Below are 20,043 nucleotides of genomic sequence, written 5' to 3'. Positions count from 1 at the left end.
GCAGTTATTGCTGCTAAAGGTGGTGTAACCAGTTATTGAGTCTAAGGGGGCAATTACTTTTTCACACAGGGGCATTGGGTCCAATGAGGCTGTGTGGTCCAGTGGTTAAAGAAAAGGACTTGTAACCAGGAGGTCCCCGGTTCAAATCCCACCTCAGCCACTGACTCATTGTGTGACCCTGAGCAAGTCACTTGTGCTCCGTCTTTCGGGTGAGATGTAATTGTAAGTGACTCTGCAGCTGATGCATCGTTCACACACCCTAGTCTGTAAGTCGCCTTGGATAAAGGCGTCTGCTAAATAAACAAATAATAAAAACAAATATTTGGGTGTTGCATAACTGTCTTAAATAAATGAAATATGTATCAAATGTTTGTGTTATTTGTTCACTCAGGGTCCCTTTTATCTAATATTAGGTTTTGGTTGAAGATCTGATAACATCTAGTGTCAAAAATATGCAAAAATGCAGAAAATCATATATATATATATATATATATATATATATATATATATATATATATATATATATATATATATAATTCAGATTTATAAGATAAAAAAAAATCTTCCAGGGCTCCCAAATAATATTACAGTTTTTTTTTTTTTTTTTTTTTTTTTAAAGGGCCAAATTATTTAACCCCCTTATTTTCTCTCCAGTTAAGAATTTTAAATTGTGTTCAATCACCAGACGCCTGACTGGTAGGGTCTGCTCAGCGTTATGAGGAGAAACAGTCCCTATCAGTTTTGCAGCCAAGGCCGCGGAAGCGCCAGAGCCAATGCAAGACTCCCATTAGAATCCCCAGCAAAGACTTTGCACAGCCAGCACGCAATCCTGACTGTATGACTCACCCTGCACACCTCATGGTTGTTCTTTTAACAGGTGAGCCAATAGAAAATACATACAAATCACGATCTATTTCTAATCTGTTTTAGTTATAGACCTTGAAATATTCAGAAGTTGCAAAAAGTCTCCCATTTATTATGAAATGATTGTGATCCTTTAGTCAAACTCTAGACAGGCTAGTGTCAGGGACACATACCGTTTAAACATAGCCCTTTCCTGGTTCATTTACTGGATTCTGAATACAGGCGCTTTCACCTAAAATTCACGCTTCCATCCTACTCCTTCTCTCACTCTGTCCTGTGATCCTGATTTGTTACACAGCATGAACCTCTACTGACAACCTATGCTTTAGAATTTGACAGTTCCGTTCAGCCCCCTGATCAGTGTAGTTTCTATGTAGTATACGTCACATGCACCCACCAGTTATATTAGACATTTTATCACTGTAACAAGCAGACAAGATACAAAGATGGCAATGATATGTTGGAGTACATTTTTAGTCTTTGTTGGGGATTTGGCACATTATAGTGTTATCCTTTGGAACAATAGGCAGAGGAGTATGAATTCATTAGACACCGCAATCTCAGTTTTGGATCCATGCTGAACAGAATGAATGAGCTTGCAGAAGTATTTCACAAACAGGGAAATAACCAAACAACCACAAAGATCAAAGGGATCAAATAAAGTAAGCAACAATACAAGTAGAACCATAATGCATCTAATATTTTATTTACCGCCCCCCCCCCCCCCCCCCCCCCTTACCTGTTTATGCTGTTCTGTTACTATCATATTCCTCTGTTGCTCTAACTGGCTGCTATCTTGCATGCAGGTCCTGATTGGTTTTCCTTTGAGAAACCATGTGATATTTTGAATATTCAACTCTGTTGACTGCACCTGTTTTCCAAGGAAACCTCTAAATCCTTTTTTTTAATAAAGAACAGGATGTATATTTCAACCAGTTTGGGAATTAGGTGATCTTAAATGTATTTAGGAACCTTACCAATTATGTTATTCAATTTATTATATATATGTGACAGACACTCTAAACTGAATTGTACAAAGTACTGTACAGCAATTTGCAATGAAATTGCAATGAAGCGAAACCAGTGGACTCTGTTAAAAAGAAAAAGGTCCAATTTGAAGCTCAATTTCACACTGACTGCTTTGGCAGGCTAGGACTCAAAGACTGGCAGAGTGTTGTGCTGGATGGCAAACCTTAATTTTTTTTCTGCCTCTTAATATAACAGCTGCCTTGCTTGTTTGACTAAATAAAATAACTCATACCACTGCTTGAACAGTTATTTTTCTTCTTACCACCACAGTGCTCAGCTCAGCCATAAAGAGCCCGGTGTAATTAAAGCCAAGTCCAGATGTCTAAAGAATTACCTCATGTTGGAAAACACGGCTTCCCCGACTAAAGGGTCCAGCTGTTTGGAGCGTGCCCTTGACCTGCACGCCTGGGAGATTCCCCCCAAGCCCCTAATTGATGTCAAGACTGTTGTAAGAAACGGGGAAAAAGCCTGCATCATTTTTCATGCAAACAGCCTCAGCAAAGCCAGGTCTTGCCAGATGTGCTTATATTGCCATGAGTTACTGTCCAAGGCGTTAAAGAACATATGACTTTTCTGTTGTATTTTTTTACTGCTTTTTTCTTGATATCTTTTTTACTTAATTTTCCCCTACATCATAGCCAGTGTTATTTTATTTGTATGTTTATTTTTTTACTGCTCTTGGTTGCCAGCCAAGTCCAAATGCATTCATTATTTACACTGTTACATTTCCATTTCTACATTTCTATCTAGCTTTCTATTATTTCTCGCACACATGCACCTACTTACACACATACACATACTCACCCACCATCACACTCATTTGAGAAACAGCAGATACTCATAAATGTGCCCACCTTTTAATGGATATGACAAGAAAAATAAGCAAGCAGTGAATTGTGCCAAGAGGCAACAGTAGGCCACGGGAAAGAAAATGGTATGATTTGCAAATTTGTAGTTGTCTTCCATGATGTTTTCTGTTGCAGTCTAGCACACTAGACACAGATACTCTGATTAGTTGGTTTCATCATTCATGTCTCAATACATGATACATCTAGTAGAGGGTGACCTTATATAAACACAGTTGACTATGTGGCGAGTCCTAGCCTCTAGCACCTGACCAGAAGGGGTCCAAGCGGAACCAAGTCTAGCCTTGACATTTTTTAGTACAGCATTACAGATTTCACCCTTCAAATTTTCATCACTCAATCTGAAACTTATAGCAAGATTACACAGAGTAGTCATTCTCAACAAGGCATGTACGGCCCAGGGATTCCTGAGGGTGCACAAGCGGAAGATCACAAATAGGCTGCATGCGTTTGTGTCTAGAGCGTGGCAGCAGTGTGGAGTAGTGGTTAGGGCTCTGGACTCTTGACTGGAGGGTTATGGGTTCAATCCCCGGTGGGGACACTGCTGCTGTACCCTTGAGCAAGGTACTTTACCTAGATTGCTCCAGTAAAAACCCAACTGTATAAATGGGTAATTGTATGTAAAAATAATGTGATATCTTGTAAGTCGCCCTGGATAAGGGCGTCTGCTAAGAAATAAAATTATTATTATTTGTTTGTTAGTTGCTGTGTGTTTATTATTATTACTATTGTTTCATGGCTTTTGAATACTTCTACTTTGTGTGTTAATTGCTTGTTTATTACTCCTTTATTTTGCACAGCAGAAAAGCCACAGGCTACCAGATACCAATGGTTACCAGATAGTACTTAATATTTCCCTGGTTCCCAAGTAGAAACTCCTTCATTGTATTCAACATTAGGTTATTTTTTTAGGCTGTTTGCCCTGGGTGTGTAGGCATACTGAGGCTAAAGGCAATTATCAGTGTTATTCTTCTGCAATTTTAAGCACTGTTTCTAACAGAATAGCCTGGTAATGGGTAATTTATTAGGCCTATAATTAGCTAATCATTGGTATTTTAAAGTACGAAAGCACTGATTTAAAACTACGTGTTACAGACCCAAAGCCACATAATCCTGGCTTTGAATCTCATATCAACTCATGTTTTCCTTTTTTCCCAGTGGTACATTTAAAAACAAATAAGGGGACCAGTTCACGTGGGTAGTGAGTGCCCTGGATAAGGGTGTCTGCTAAGAAATAAAAAAAAATATATATATAAATTACAGGCTTCAACACCAGATCATTTGCAATATTAATAGACAGAACGTCACTGAGCTGTATGGTTGTACCTCATATGAGTCCTGCTAAACTGATGTTGCACTGTGTTTGTCTTGTACTTTACTTGAGTTTCTATGGTGGTTATGGGTTTTTGTTTGCAACATGTGGCTCCAGTGACAACCACATTGTGACAGATGTTCAATGTGACCAACTTCCACAGCCAGCAGCAGTGAATCAATAACACGGCAAACAGAGGTTTGTGGTATCCTAGATTGGTGCATGCACGATAAAGAAAAAAAAAATATTTAAGAATAATTGCTTCAGCCCTGGCGCACCCATGGAGTTGTCACACTCTGCTTCATAGCTATAACATTTACAAGATAGTCATCTAAATTCCACGACACCTTTTACAGATCTGAACGATCAAGCATTAAGCCCTAGCTGCTTGATGAGATTCTGGGATCAATAAGTTACTAACAACCAAACGAGCAAGATGGGCCGAATGGCCTCCTCTGCTTTGTAAACTTTCTGAAGGTCTTATGTTCTTAAGCTACAGCTTATATAGAACATATTTTATTATCCATGGACAGTTGAACAACAACTCATTGAAAGGGCTTGTGCAATTCTCAAGTGTCTTACTGCTGTTTTGCCTGACACTGAAGATTTTTGTGGAAGTGAAGGCTGGCTACACCACTTCAAACAGCGGCATGGAATACATGTGGGAACTATGCACGTGGAGAGAGGATCAGCTGACGAAGACAGCGTTGCTCCGAACAAGGCAAAATTCTTAGAGGAGGTCCGAGGTTACAAGCACGAGCAAATCTATAATGCTGATGAAACCTGACTTTTTTGGAAGAAAATGCCAAAAATAAAGTTTTTGGCAAACAATGAGAAATCAGCTGCTGGATTTAAAGCCAGTAAGGACAGAATTTCTCTCTTACTGTGTGCAAATGCAATGGTGGAGGACAGGTTGAAGCCGCTGGTAATTGCTAAGGCAAAAAATCCTTGATGCTTTAAAAACACAAACATAGTGAATTTGCCTGTTCTATGGAGGCACAATTCAAAATCTTGGATGGTTGCAGATATGTTTGAGGATTGGTTGAAGCACCACTTCATTCCACACGGCAAAGCTTATTTGCGACATAACAATTTGCCAGAACGGGCAGTGTTAGTGCTTGACAATGCCAGTTCCCACAAAGACTACGTATCTAATGCCGTGGATGGATTTAAAATAATTTTCCTTCCACCAACACAACTTTCCTTTTGCAACCACTGGACCAAGGGGCAATTATGCAGCTGAAAAGGCTTTACACCAGACACATCCTTAGCGATTTAAACAACAGTGTAGATGACATAAATGCTGTGAAGAAATTTTGGCACACATACAACATTAAGGATGCAATTTACTGCAGCCTGGAGTGGAATCAAACCAGGGACTTTAAACAAAATATGTGGCCCGATTGCGTAAATGTCAAAAACTTGGAAGATGCCTGTGGCAGAGCAACAGCCCTGCCTATAAATAGTGTGGGTGTTTGTGTGTGTTTTGGTGGTGGTTGGCAGGGATGGGATTAATTCCTATCCCTGCCAAGAACATGTGAGAATGTGTCTGTTCCTTAATAGAATAATTGCCCTTATGGAACAAACATATATTTTTAATATATGGTAGAAAAGTATGATCCTTATATTTTTCATATATATATTTAAAATACATGGGATATATTTAAAATATATTTTAGTCTGTAATCCATATATTTATTTCATATGGATTACAGACTACTGAATATATGTATGGTGCACCAATATTTTCAACATATAAAATAAATATAGGGATGCCTGCTCATCGTCACACAGGGATTTGTGGTGTTCACCAGCAGCAGTTTCGCTGCCGGAAATTCTGGGGCCAGAGCCCAAGAAGAGGGAGCCACCGGCTACAGAGAAGGGGGAGGAGGTGAGAAGACCACCTCCACCTGTAACAGTTTCACTGCTGGAGCGCCCAGCACCCCTGCTACTGCCGGAGTGTCCCACGATGAGGGCAGCATTACCGCTGCCCACGCCACTGCCACTTCCGGCGTGCCCCGCACCGGTGCAAGATCTGCCTCTGCTGGAGGAGCCAGCCTTGCCACTGTCAGTCTTTCTGCTGATAGCCTTGCTTTTGCTGGAGAAGCCAGCATTGCCACTGGCAACATTTCCGCTGACAGCATTGCCTTTACTGGAGAAGCCAGATTTACCGCTGCCAGTGTTGGCATTGGAAGATGGCCTCGCACCGTGGCCACCACCCATGGACCCATTGTTGTCCCTGCTGTTGGGCTGGGACTACAACCGGTGCTTTTGGAACTAAAGGGGGGAGGTAGCCGTTAGGGCCAGGTGTGTGTGTGGGGGGGGAGCAAGAGCCCTGCCTATAAATAGTGTGCATTTTGGTGGTGGTTGGCAGGGCTGGGGTTAATTCCTATCCCTGCCAAGAACATGTGCCAGACTTGGGTGAGAGATTTTCTGTTTCATTTTTGTGACTTGTTTTGTTTAACTGTTTTATTTTGGATCTTTGAGCTTTGTTTTGTTTAGAATTTTGATTTAAGAAAATAAATTTGGCATTTCTTCAGTCTCTGAGTCTCCTTTCTGCCTCCTGACCACCATAGACTCTACCACAACGCCCCTGTTACCAACAGGGATTTAGTTGCTGCTGCAAATGCTTTGCCGGGTTTGGAAGGCTTAACTGAAGAGAACTTTAATGAGCATTTGGAAGAACACAGACACAAGCTAACAAACTAAGAACTTGTTGAGGTAGTAACCGAAAAGCAGCAAATGAACAAGACTTACGATAATGACGAAGAACAGCAACAGACGCAGCAGCGATCTTCCGCTAACTGCCTGAAGGGACTTATTATGGGATTCTGGCAACTCATGGCGAGCAGAAAGCAGACTTAAGACGTTTAGCCTGGCAGTCTGAATATTGAAATGTTTTTTTGTTTACGATTGTAAGTCGCCCTGGATAAGGGTGTCTGCTAAGAAATAAATAAATAATAATAATGAAAAGATCGGTGACTTTTTTAAACTAGCTCTCTTTGCCTCTGAACAGTATATGTATTTTGACCATTGTTGGGACATTATATTATTTATATTATTGCATTTTTCGAGTTTTCAATTAATAGCATAGGAATTTCCCAAACAGTAACTCAATTTAGGCTAATGCATGTTTTTCACTAACTAATTCAGGCTCAAATCGGTCCCAGTCTGCACACATTAACAGCGGGTCGACTGTATTATGATTTGAAATTTGTGTTAAAGACCCAATCACTTTAACAGTTTTAATTATGTCTCAGTCCTAAAATTCTAGGTGACGCAAAACGTTTGGCCATAGCTGTAGATCCTTCTAAAAGTAGAAATGCTTAACTAAGTATTTCGCCCAGCAAAATGAAACGACCAAGAACCTACACCATCTATTTCTACTATATATCTTAAATTACACACTTAAATACTGCAGCCTTACCAAACCTTGCAGGTATTAAACATTCCGAGACTTGCTATGTTGTGCGACATGTTTAGCTTCATAGTTTATGTAGATATCTGTCTCTTATAACTCTTATCAACACTTTTTTTCAGTTAGTCAAACACAGGCTGAAAAGTGATAAAAGTTCACTGTTGTAGACCCGACCCTATGACCCTCCATAGGGAAACAATGATTATTGCCAAAAACTGGAATGGGAAAAAAATGTTCTCATTGTGACCATAAACATGCTGATTATCCAACACTTGCCAGATGTGACTGGCAAATCTGTAGGATAAGGCATTGTTTGAGGCATTGTTTTTGTTGTTAATTTACAGTGCTGTTTTATTTATCTTATCCAATCTGCACTGAGCAAGAGAACCACATCTTTTGGCTTTTTTGTTTAGTGCTTGGATATACAGTAAAGATGTTTATATACAGCAGCAAAGAGGCCAATTTGTTGTGAATGATTCATGTTTCAAGATATAAGGAAAGCTGATTCCAATTCAATATGCAAGTCCCAGTTGTCAAGCTCAGGCAGCGAGACGGAGGACAAGCCTCCACCGTCGCTGGTCAAGCCCCATCCATCCTCACGTAGTCCGCTCCAAAGCAACTATACCTCTACAATTCATCAGCCAGGAGCAAACCAGCTGCAAGGTAGACAACCACCATGACTGCAATATAGTTTTCTTTGCTGTGGTGGGGCCTGCCAGCAAGAGTCTGCACTGAAGATTGTAATCCTCATTCAGTAGAAACAGTGCAGGTATCATCAACACCTCCCTTTCAAGCAGTGCTGGCAGTGTAAATGCCACCTGGCTCCACAGGCTGGCTGTATTGCAAGAGGCTTGAATGACTTAGATATTAAATGACCATATATGGTGGAGGCAAAGTGCCATAGGGGATCTGTCCAGATCAATCCACTCAGCTATTGAATGAATAAGTAAAGCTGCATCCCATGGCACCCCTTACGCCTTCAGAGCTGACCTAATTCTAAGACACATGAATAGTGAAAAACCCCAGAGAGAGTTTAGTTTCTGGAATTTTATAACTAATCTAAACATGTGTCACTAAATTTACAAAGTTTATTTTAGTACTTCAACACTGACTACAAAGTAATTAGAAAAAGAAAGTCATTCAATTAGGATTATGCAGTGGTTATAAAGAAATATGACAGTTTAATAAAACCTTGATGACAGACTGTGTGGCATAACTTACATTTCTGTACTTGAAGGAAAAATAGAGCAATGTATTCATTCTAAGTGGTATGCTGTACTTAAGTTACCAAGCAACGACTCTGTGACCTCCTTGCCAAGTTAACAAGAGAGTCCTATTTTTGTTTTCTCACCTCCCAAGTGAAAAATTGATCTCCCAGACTGTCAAATCTCGATGTTAGCAGAAAGCTGGAGATTGGTTGAGGGGGGTAACCTTTAATTCTCACAAGGGATAACCCAAGAGTCTCTTTAAAAACAACAAACCTATTTATACAACACATTTTAAGTAATACATACTCATGGGTGGGGCCCAGTAACTTTGTCCATTAATCCACCACATTTTGTGTGCATTATCACCCAGATGTTATACCCTAACCTATTAGAAAACAAATAACAACACTTACCAAGAATTTCAATAAATCCACATGCTATCAGATTTCGAATACTTTACCTCGATCCATTTGTTAGGACCAGCCTGCTATAAATCAACATCTCCCCTCATCTCATCAGGTGATTAATGTGGATTATCTATGAACATTTATCATTTTGTTATTCACATTCCAGATGCACCTCATTTTCTTAGAATGGTCTTGAAGGTCTTGGGGCATCCATGAAATCCTCTACACAATATATTTGAATTCACGGACAGCCAAGTAAAATGACCTCTTATTTGACCCCTACTTCCTCAGATACCGGTACATTGAAAGGAATCTGATATTTTGTGATGAAGTATAATTTAGCATGTTTCAAAAAGATTGGCACAATTGCTCTTGTTGGATGTGTTTTGGGTTATAGGCTAAATTGTCTCCAGTCATTCTGTGGGTCTGAATAATAAAGTATTAAAGTAACACAAAGCAAAACAAAAAGCAGAAAAACCTCTGTCCGACGTTACCATGCTCAGGTGCATTTTCAGAGACATTTTCTTGTTGAGCTTGGCGCTCGTGAGTAATCGTTTACAATAGGAGTAAGGCTAAGGCTTTTAATGAATTAGAAAATGTTGTGCTGTGAATTGGTAATTACTTTTGACACTTATTGGCCAGTGTTAGTTTGATTTATTTGTGTCAATCCTATAATAACATTTTATAAAATGTCATGGGCAAACTAAGCACTCTGATTGGTTGTTATTGATCACAAGAGTTCAAATTTGGCACTATGGCGCTAGATTCTAGCGCCCGGGTGCCTCATATAGTGCCAGCAACATGAAATTAAAAGTACCTTTTTTTATTCCTTAGCAACCATAGATGATGATTGTTTCTCATTGGGTCTGGACTACTCACATGACCCACCCACACTCAACCACATACATAGGAGAAAAGGTTTGTGTCATGTAAGAAGGCTTGATTAGGGCAGGGTTTGATCATTTAGCACCAGTAGGCTCTCTGGTGCTAAACTTTCAAAACAGTTTAGCACCAGTTTTCAAAACAATTTGCAGCCCTGGATCACATGACGATTCAGGAACTTTTTAACTACTGTGCTGGTCGGAACTTTTCTTTGCCTTATCATAAAACCAAAGCTTTTAAAAAAGTTAATTTCACCACCATTACAGGCCACTTAGATATAAAGCTTTCTTTCAGAAATATACATTTTTGCATGCAGTCATGTGAATACATGACTGCATGTGATTAAATATAACTTTTTTTTCTCTTTAATATGCAGAGTTATACTGGGTAGAAAATGAGAGTAAAATAAAGTGAACACATTAAAATAAATAATTTGCTTATGTGCTTTCCTATCGACAAGTACTGGATTATTTTTATTATAGTGTACCCATACAAATGTTTTTTTTTTTTTTTTTTTTTTTGCAACATTTTGCAACAACTCCAGCTCCTTGATTAAATAATACCACTCAGGAATGCCAACATAAATATGTAGGGTTGAGTGGTCAGTAGCTTGCAGAGAAACAGACATCCCTGGCATTACGGAATTCATTATTTGTAATTACTTTTAAATTGTTAAGATAACAGCTTCCAGTCATGGAAAAAAAAGATTGTGCATAGGCTAATAAAAAAAAATTGTATATTTTCCACTAATTGACTACAAAGGTTTATATTTTGATTGTCATTATTTTTTTCTGTTTCCCAATAGGAGTATATTCAATTATTGGTAAAATTAGTAGGCCAGATTTAAAAACAGACTTTCATGAATGCACATAAGAGAAACATGCTTGCAGTACAGAAATAATAATAATAATAATAATAATAATAATAATAATAATAATAATAATAATAAACCAACGGAAACTTATTGTATATATCACCTTTTATCAAACATTATCCCAATGGTAAGTTGGAGTATGCGTTTAACACTAACATATTGTGGCATTGTAAATATGTGTTGGTGGTGGTTGGCAGGGATGGGGTTAATTCCTATCCCTGCCAAATACATGTGAAAATGAGGGTTTTGTGACGGTTTTGCACAGCCACAGGTGTAATGGTTTAATTGTTGTATTGTTGTATTGTTTTAGTGAGCCAGGATCAGAATCACCTGGCTGCAATTTAATTAAGTACACCTGCCTGTAATTAGCAGGCAGGTATTTAAGCAGGTCAAAATGTTTGGTCTGCTGTCTGCGTTAAGGCTAAGGCTTGAAGAAAGCCTTAAAAGGTATTGTGATGCTGTTAGGTTTGGATACTGGTAAACAGCTTAGCCGTCCAGTTTATAGTTAGAAACTTGGGAAAAGTTTAGTTAAGGGTTCCAAAGTGGAACACGGCTTTATTTTGTTTGTGTTGGTTTGTGAAAAAACAAACAAATATACAGGTACCGCCCTGTTTTACACTCGCAAGTGGCAAACTAACCCTGGTTTGTCACTATATATATATATATATATATATATATTGTGAGCCATCTCACAGGCCAACCCGCAGGGGGTGCATATGGTGGGCCGGAGAGAGGCTGACCGGACCCAGCAAACAGCACAGGAGGGATCACTGGCAGCTCTGGAACCAGCCTGCAATGATCAGGAGGAGATAAGTGGGCTATGGGCTACAGGTGCTCATATTTAGGGACGTTAATTAAAATGAATAGATTAGTGATTGCCTCAATTGGCCAGCACCTGTAGCCGATGCAGTTAACAAGCATCTCCTCCAGCCCAGTGATATAAAAAGGCTGAGCAGTCACTAGACAGGGGATCGTGACTGAGGAGAGAAGGACTGAGCCGTGTTGGAACTTGTTGTTTTGAAAATAGTTTTTTTTTTTTAAACTACTCCTGTGCAAGATATAGGTTTGTTTTTTTGTTTGTTTCCCGTTTTTGATGCCCTTCAAGACCCAAAATAAAAGCACACGGATCCACCAAACCTGTGTTCGCCTGTGATTAATTCCATATTAAAAAGTGGTGCCTGCATTCAGCAAGCCTACAAGTGGTACCAGAAGTGGGGCCCCTCTGACGGCAACAGCTAAACTTATTGTGTGGATATGGAGGTGGACAAGCTGATACGGTGGATGCAAGAGCAGGAGGGGAAACGAGAAGCCAGAGAGGTGCAGAGACAGGAACAACTGGCTCAGTTTTTCGGCACACTGGTGACTAAGATGATGGCACCAGGGAGTACGGAGGCCACGGTGGCCAGGATGTTTGCAGTCCAGCCCAAGCTCCTGAAAATGACGACTGAAGATGACCCTGAAGCGTTTTTAGAAACGTTTGAAAGAATGGCGGAGGCAGCAGCTTGGCCAAAAGAGCTGTGGGCATTGAAACTGGCCCCAGTTAGAGAGTAGAGAGGTTCAGAAGCTCAAGCCGCTTACAGAGCACTGGACACGGCAGACGCGCAAGATTACCAGAAAGTAAAAACCGCTATCCTGCAACGCTTGGGCATCACAGAGGAAAGCTATAGACTACGCTTCAGGGGATATACCATCCCCTTGGGGACTAAACCCCGTGTGGCAGCTCAAACCCTCCGCCACTTCTGCAAACGGTGGCTGAAAACAGAGAGCAGGAATGTTGAGCAAATCACAGACTGTCTGGTGGTCGAGCAGCTGTTACAAGTAATACCAGCTGGAGTGGCAGCCTGGGTCCGAAGAAATCAACCACAGAGCTTGGAGGAAGCTGTTTGCCTGGCAGAGGCCTACCAGGATGCTGAAGCGGCTGCAGCCCCATCGGAAGGAAGCTCAGGAAAGAGGACAAATACATCTCCTAAGGACATACAAAAAAAGGTAAACCCCAAAGAGGGTAACCGGAAACCCCCTTTATGGGTTCCACGGTTAGCTCCTCGGTGGGTAACAGAAAAAACTAGCCCACCAGAGGAATTCTGGCGGGACAAACCACGGACATCCCCAGGCCCCATCATTTGTTTCAGGTGCGGAGAACCCGGGCACATCGCGAGGCAATGTCAGCAGGAGGAGATTGAACGTATGGAAGTCGGGGTGGCGCGCAGCATTGCGTATGGTCATGCCGGCCCGGTGAGTGCAGATCCCTTTGTCATACCAGTGAGGGTTGAGGGTCAGGAAACCATCGCTCTGATAGATTCAGGTAGCACAGAGACTCTGGTTAGCCGGGATCTCGTACCAGGAAGCAAATACAAAAAGGGGCAAGCAGACATAAATTTACTGTGTGTACATGGTGATATAAAAACCTATCCCACTGTAATAATCAATATAGAAATTGGGGGTAAATCCTTTAAGGTTAAGGTGGGAGTGATTCCAGCTCCCCCCTTCCCTGTAATCTTAGGGAAGAACTGTGAAAGGTTCCATCAACTGTTAAAAGCCGGAACCACACTGGTTGGAGAAAGGGGGGGACCACTGCACTCCACTTCTAATTTTGAGGGGGAAAATATGGACGAAGGGTTATTTCCATTTAGGGAGGAAGTAATCAAGCCCCCTCAGGGAGAAAGGAAAACCCGCTCTCAAAAGAAGCGGGAAGGTAGGAAATTTCTGGAGAAAACTAAAAACCTTGGCAGAATTGGGGAAAGCCCTATAAATCTTCCCTCATTACAGGCGGTAGAGTCTGAAGACAATGAAGATTTTTTGAACCGAGCGATTGAACTTGATCGTCCGGTTTTTAAGCAAGCTCAGTTAGAGGATCCTAACTTACGGTATGCATTTGAACAGGCCATGGAAGCTAGTGAAGAATATTGGAAAATATGCGACACAAAACCTACCCCACACTTTCTGTTAAACAACGGCCTGTTATACAGGGTTATTCGGGGTACTCTCCAAGGAGAGCATACCCACCAGTTGCTAGTACCGCACTCACAGAGGAACACCATTATGCGTTTAGCGCATACACATTTGTTGGGGGGACATCTAGGCACTGACAAGACACGAGATAGAATCCTTCTCCGTTTTTTCTGGCCTGGGGTGTGGCGTGAGGTGGCAGATTTCTGTGAGTCTTGTCCCGAGTGCCAGAAAGTGGCAAGTAAAAAACCGCCTCGAGCTCCCTTGATACCGCTACCTATTATTGAGGTGCCCTTTGATAGGGTAGGGATAGATATAGTTGGCCCTTTGCCAAAAACCAAGTCAGGGTGCGAATATATATTAGTGCTAGTTGATTATGCCAGCCGATACCCTGAGGTGGTCCCCTTAAGGAACATGGCTACCAAAACTATAGCCAGAGAACTAATGAATATTTTTTGTAGAGTGGGTCTCCCAAAGGAAGTGCTTACTGACCAGGGAACCCCCTTTATGTCCCGGGTCTTTAAAGAGTTATGCCGCCTCCTGAAAGTAAAAACAATTCGAACCTCTGTGTACCACCCACAGACGGATGGTTTGGTAGAGAGGTTCAACCGAACCCTAAAAGGTATGCTTAAAAGGGTAGCACAAGAAGATTTGTGTAACTGGGATACTGCTTTGCCTTTTCTGATGTTTGCTTTCAGGGAAGTTCCCCAAGCATCAACCGGGTTCTCCCCATTTGAATTACTGTTTGGCAGACAGCCCCGAGGGTTACTAGACGTCTTGCGGGAAGCATGGGAGGCAGAACCAGCTAGAGGGGACAGTGTTGCAGAGTATGTAACTCAACTCCGTGACAGGTTGGGAAAAATGTCCCAACTAGTGCAGGAACATTTAAGAAAAGAGCAGTCCCAACAGGAGCGACAGTACAATCAGGGGGCGAGGGCCCGGGAGTTTAAAGAGGGGGACCGGGTATTGGTGCTGGTCCCATCTGACCCCCATAAGTTTGTAGCAAAATGGCAGGGGCCAGTGGAAATAGTGGAGAAGGTAGGACCCGTGAATTATAAAGTTCATCAACCAGGTAAAAGAAAAACCCACCAGATATACCACGTTAACTTACTAAAGCCTTGGAAAGAACGAGAGTGCTTGTTTTTTAGAAATGCTAAGTTAGAGGGGGAGGATGAAACCCAAGGGGAGCCCAAAGTACCACAAAGACATAGCATATGCAAAGGGGAACACTTGAATAACCAGCAACAAAAAGAACTTAATAAATTGTTGTCCGATAACTCTGATGTATTTTCTGAGGAACCTGGGATCACACACCTGGGGCAGCACCAAATCACAACGGAGCCAGGAGTGAAAGTGTGTCAGCGGCATACACGGGTCCCGGCAGCCAAACGGGTGACCATGAAGGAGGAGGTGAGAAAAATGCTGGAGTTGGGTGTTATTAGAGAATCGTTTAGTGATTGGTGCAGCCCGGTGGTAATGGTTACCAAGCCTGATGGTTCAATACGGTTTTGTATTGATTTCAGAAAATTAAATGCAGTTTCCAAGTTTGATGCATACCCGATGCCTAGAGTGGATGAACTGCTGGAGCGTGTGGGAAATGCCCGGTATATCTCCACTCTAGATCTAACCAAAGGTTACTGGCAGGTACCCTTATCACCGGACTCCTGCGAAAAAACTGCCTTCTCCACTCCTCAGGGTCTCTTTGAATTTGTGGTTCTCCCCTTTGGCTTGCACGGAGCGCCTGCTACTTTTCAACGGTTGATGGATCGGGTCCTCCGTCCTCATGCTGAGTATGCTGGAGCCTACTTAGATGATGTGGTAGTCTTTAGCCATGACTGGCCGACACATCTACAAAGGCTACAGGCGGTATTAAATTCCATTAGGCAGGCAGGGCTCACAGCAAATCCAAAAAAATGCAAATTAGCCTTTTCGGAAACCCAATATTTAGGGTACACAATGGGGCAGGGGTTGGTAAAACCTCAAGAAACTAAAGTTAATGCCCTGAGGAATTATCCTCGTCCCACTACCCAAAGGCAGGTTCGGGCTTTCTTGGGGCTAGCCGGTTATTACCGGAGATTTATTTCGCACTTCGCCACTAGAGCTACACCCCTTACAGATTTGACCAAAGGCCATAAAAATCGGCCCATCCAGTGGTCCAAAGAGTGTGAGGCGGCGTTTCAGGACTTGAGACATGCCTTGTTGTCCAGACCAGTCTTAAAGAACCCTGATTTTAGAAAAGATTTTATCTTGCAGACAGATGCCTCAGGGGTGGGCTTAGGGGCAGTATTAGCTCAGGACTTTGATGGGGAAGAACATCCCATCATGTTTCTAAGCCGAAAACTGTTACCTCGAGAACAACGGTATGCAACGATAGAAAAGGAATGTCTAGCAATCAAGTGGGCTGTAGAAAGCTTAAAATATTATTTGTGGGGACGCCGCTTCACCCTTTATACAGATCATGCCCCGCTGCGCTGGATGTATAAGGAGAAGGATTCAAACCCTCGTCTCACTCGATGGTTTCTGGCTCTACAGCCCTACTGTTTTGAGGTTAAGCACCGGGCAGGTAAGGATCATATGAATGCTGACGTGTTGTCAAGAATCCCTGAATTGACTTCTTCTTCCTGCTCTAGGATTATGCCGAAGCAAAGGGGGAAGGTATGTGAGCCATCTCACAGGCCAACCCGCAGGGGGTGCATATGGTGGGCCGGAGAGAGGCTGACCGGACCCAGCAAACAGCACAGGAGGGATCACTGGCAGCTCTGGAACCAGCCTGCAATGATCAGGAGGAGATAAGTGGGCTATGGGCTACAGGTGCTCATATTTAGGGACGTTAATTAAAATGAATAGATTAGTGATTGCCTCAATTGGCCAGCACCTGTAGCCGATGCAGTTAACAAGCATCTCCTCCAGCCCAGTGATATAAAAAGGCTGAGCAGTCACTAGACAGGGGATCGTGACTGAGGAGAGAAGGACTGAGCCGTGTTGGAACTTGTTGTTTTGAAAATAGTTTTTTTTTTTTAAACTACTCCTGTGCAAGATATAGGTTTGTTTTTTTGTTTGTTTCCCGTTTTTGATGCCCTTCAAGACCCAAAATAAAAGCACACGGATCCACCAAACCTGTGTTCGCCTGTGATTAATTCCATATTAAAAAGTGGTGCCTGCATTCAGCAAGCCTACAAGATATATATATATATATATATATATATATATATATATATATATATATATAGTGCAATCTTGTGTATGCTTGAGGGGGCACAAGCTAGGGCTCCTCCCCCATTCTGTCTCACCAAAATATCTGTCAATCACCCTATTTAAACCACAAGGCCTTATACTCTGTCTTGCTTTTTCGTTTATGTATCGCTACACAGCCCTGTAGACTCTGACTCTGATCATTTAAATCTAAGATGATCAATTTAGATATAAAATGGCTACTCACACACCACACTTCTCTTTCTCTTCAGAATCTGAATGGTCCTTCTGGACATCCTTCAACTCAAAATCCAAGCAAAAAAATGTTGAAGAAATCTGTCTGTCCGGCTGCTTCCCTTCCCACTGACCCATCTACCCTCAACACCTCTGGACCTCCCGTCTCAACCTCTGGTGATCCCGCTATGCCCGCTCCTGCTGTCCCCGTCATCCAGGTCTCCGATGCTACCTATTCTCTAGCTTGGCTTTTCTTTAAATACTGGCTCACTGACAAGCTTCTGAAAGCCCTGTTTAAAACAGGAATTTCAATCCCGGTGGGAAGCAATTGGAATTCTTTATTTACTTTGTACTGCAAATCCATCTCACACAAGTCAGTTCAGTAGACGCTCCTCCCCTGCCATGAAAAGATTTGAAACCTCTAAAGCTTCTTGCAACAAATCAAATACATTTCCATTTCAGGGATGACGTTCTCCTGTCTGACCTCATGTATGGGTTTTCATTGAAATTGATAGCAACTGTAATTAGAACCTGGTGTCAACGTTGCCCTTGGGAATACAATGCTGAGGAATTTGGTCAGTCCATCGACCGATCTGTCTGCTTGAAAAACCTCAAAGGGGTACTGTAGTAAGGCTGAAGCCCAGCACATGAAAGGGGGGTTTCTGTGCTATTTACTGTAAATAGTATTGTGTTTATGTAAATAATCATGGGATTATTTTATGTAAATGTTTGTATGTCTCCTGGGAGATTCTGCCTGCTGTGTGGTTACAGGAAAGAGCAGCCTGCGACTCCCGGCTGTGGGTTCCTAATCAGAAGCTGGGTGTGTTCCAGCAGGGCATCAGGTATAAAAAGGTCCTGATATACACCTCAGGGCTGCTGCTGCAAAACCATCGTACCGTCTGTGCTGCTAAAGGACTGGGCTTCAGGAAACGAAGAGGCAAACTCTTGCGACGACTGTATCTATATCCGTTGTTGGGAGTTGGTCGGGGCTTGTCCCGGGAGAAGGAAGCTGCAACGACCAGTGACCATGTGGGTATCCGGAGTTGGGGCTAGGTGAACTGCCCAAGGGACAGGCAGTTTTGGGATAGTAGATCCCACCAGTATAAGGCAGACAGCTGTATAAGCAGGATCTACCGGAGTAGCGCTGTAGTTTTTGTACCATGTTTTTTATTTGTTCTTTTTGTATATTTTAATGTCCTCCATGAGTTACCATCGCTGGTTTACGTGAGTCAGTATGTATGCAAATAAAACCTGCGCGCCTGCAGGACGTGTCAATCCCAACTTCCATCTCGGTCTCCTGCCTGCATGTTAGAGACACCAACACTCCCACTTCTCCCCTTTTACAGGTACAGAGAAAATAGTGTATTACTGAAATATACAGAACGTGGATTTTTTTTAGAAAGTTCTTGCCATTGTGTTACAAATTAAAATATAGAATACTGATAACAGTGAAGGCTTTTCATTAGTTTCATATCTCAATCTACATACAGTATGTATTTGTTATATATAGTAATGAGCTAAACAGTCTTTATATAAACGTCCCTCTTGTTAAAAATGGAAGTTTTAAAAAAAATGTAAAACATTCAGATTTTAAAAGGACAAGGTATAGTGTCTCGTTTAATTTAAAAACTACTGCTGAAAGAAAATTTGAATGCCTGTAAAAGAGCAAGTTAAAGCTCAAATGTTGCCTTCAGGGAAACAAAAAAGTCATATTATTAAGTTCTACCCCAGCCGCATTACAGCATTTAAATGCCTGAGGCAGCTACATGTCATTTTTGTCTTACAGAGTTGTGATAAAGTCCTGTAGGTTGATTTTATCATAGAAATTTTCATCATGCGTTCAGTGTCAGTGTCTGAGTGTCTCACACAAATGCCAATCGTATTTATTTAAGTATTGTGATATCATAAAAACAGTCCAGCAAATGTCAGGACAATGATGAACAGAAAGTATGACTCATGGCAAATTATATATATATATATATATATAAAACCTAAATAGTTACTCAACCTAGCATTAATTTCATTTTTAATTCTTTTTTTTTAAATTTGATAATCTCTCACTCTCTCTCTCTCTCTCTATATATATATATATAGATTGGCTAAAGAGACTTAATATCTACAAGTTTTGCATCACCTCATAGAATTTATTAATTTTGCTTCATAAAGTCGAATGAAACCTGCTGAATAAGGTTACGTTAACATATTGAATTACATACCGCTTTGTAGTTCGCCATTTCATGAAATACTGCACTACTATGGAAATCATGAATTCATAGAAGCTGTCATGGGCTAAACATAACAATGTCATTATAGGGGGCTCCCGAGTGGCGCATCCAGTAAAGGCGTTCCGCGCGGAGTGCAGGATGTGCCCTATAGCCTGGAGATCGCAGGTTTGAATCCAGGCTATGTCACAGCCGACCGTGACTGGGAGTTCCCGGGGGCGGCGCACAATTGGCTGAGCGCTGCCCGGGTAGGGAGGGCTTAGGTCGGCAGGGGAATCCACGTCTCACCACGCATCAGCGACCCCTGTGGCCGATAGGGCGCATGCAGTTCTGCAGTGGAGCCGCCAGATCTGTGTTGTCCTCCGGCACTATAGGTCTGGTGGCATTGCTGTGGATCTGCAGTATGAAAAATGACGGCTTGGCAGGAGCACGTTTCGGAGGACATGTGTTCCAGCCTCCGTTTCCCGAGTCGGCAGGGTGGTTGCGAGCGGTGAGCCGAGGATACAGATAATAATTGGGCATGCTAAATTGGGGAGAAAAACCGGGGTAAAAACTAAATTTTAGAAAAAAAACAAAACAAAACAAAAGA

General features: G+C 41.9%; 1 protein-coding gene across 1 annotated transcript; it reads left to right on the top strand.

Annotated features, from left to right (window-relative positions):
* The first annotated feature begins 12,114 nt into the window (after window positions 1-12,114).
* On the top strand, window positions 12,115-16,833 carry LOC131731694 (uncharacterized). The gene is made up of 4 exons (XM_059020966.1): window positions 12,115-12,399; window positions 12,670-13,179; window positions 13,627-13,724; window positions 14,505-16,833. The coding sequence occupies exons 1-4, from the start codon at window positions 12,115-12,117 to the stop codon at window positions 16,597-16,599; spliced, it is 2,988 nt and encodes a 995-aa protein (XP_058876949.1). The 3' UTR covers window positions 16,600-16,833.
* Window positions 16,834-20,043: the final 3,210 nt, after the last annotated feature.

This window comes from Acipenser ruthenus, chromosome 3 (assembly GCF_902713425.1).
Source record: "Acipenser ruthenus chromosome 3, fAciRut3.2 maternal haplotype, whole genome shotgun sequence".
Taxonomy (NCBI): domain Eukaryota; kingdom Metazoa; phylum Chordata; class Actinopteri; order Acipenseriformes; family Acipenseridae; genus Acipenser; species Acipenser ruthenus.
Note: the sequence above shows the minus strand (reverse complement) of the source record. Positions and strands in the feature narration are given on the sequence as shown.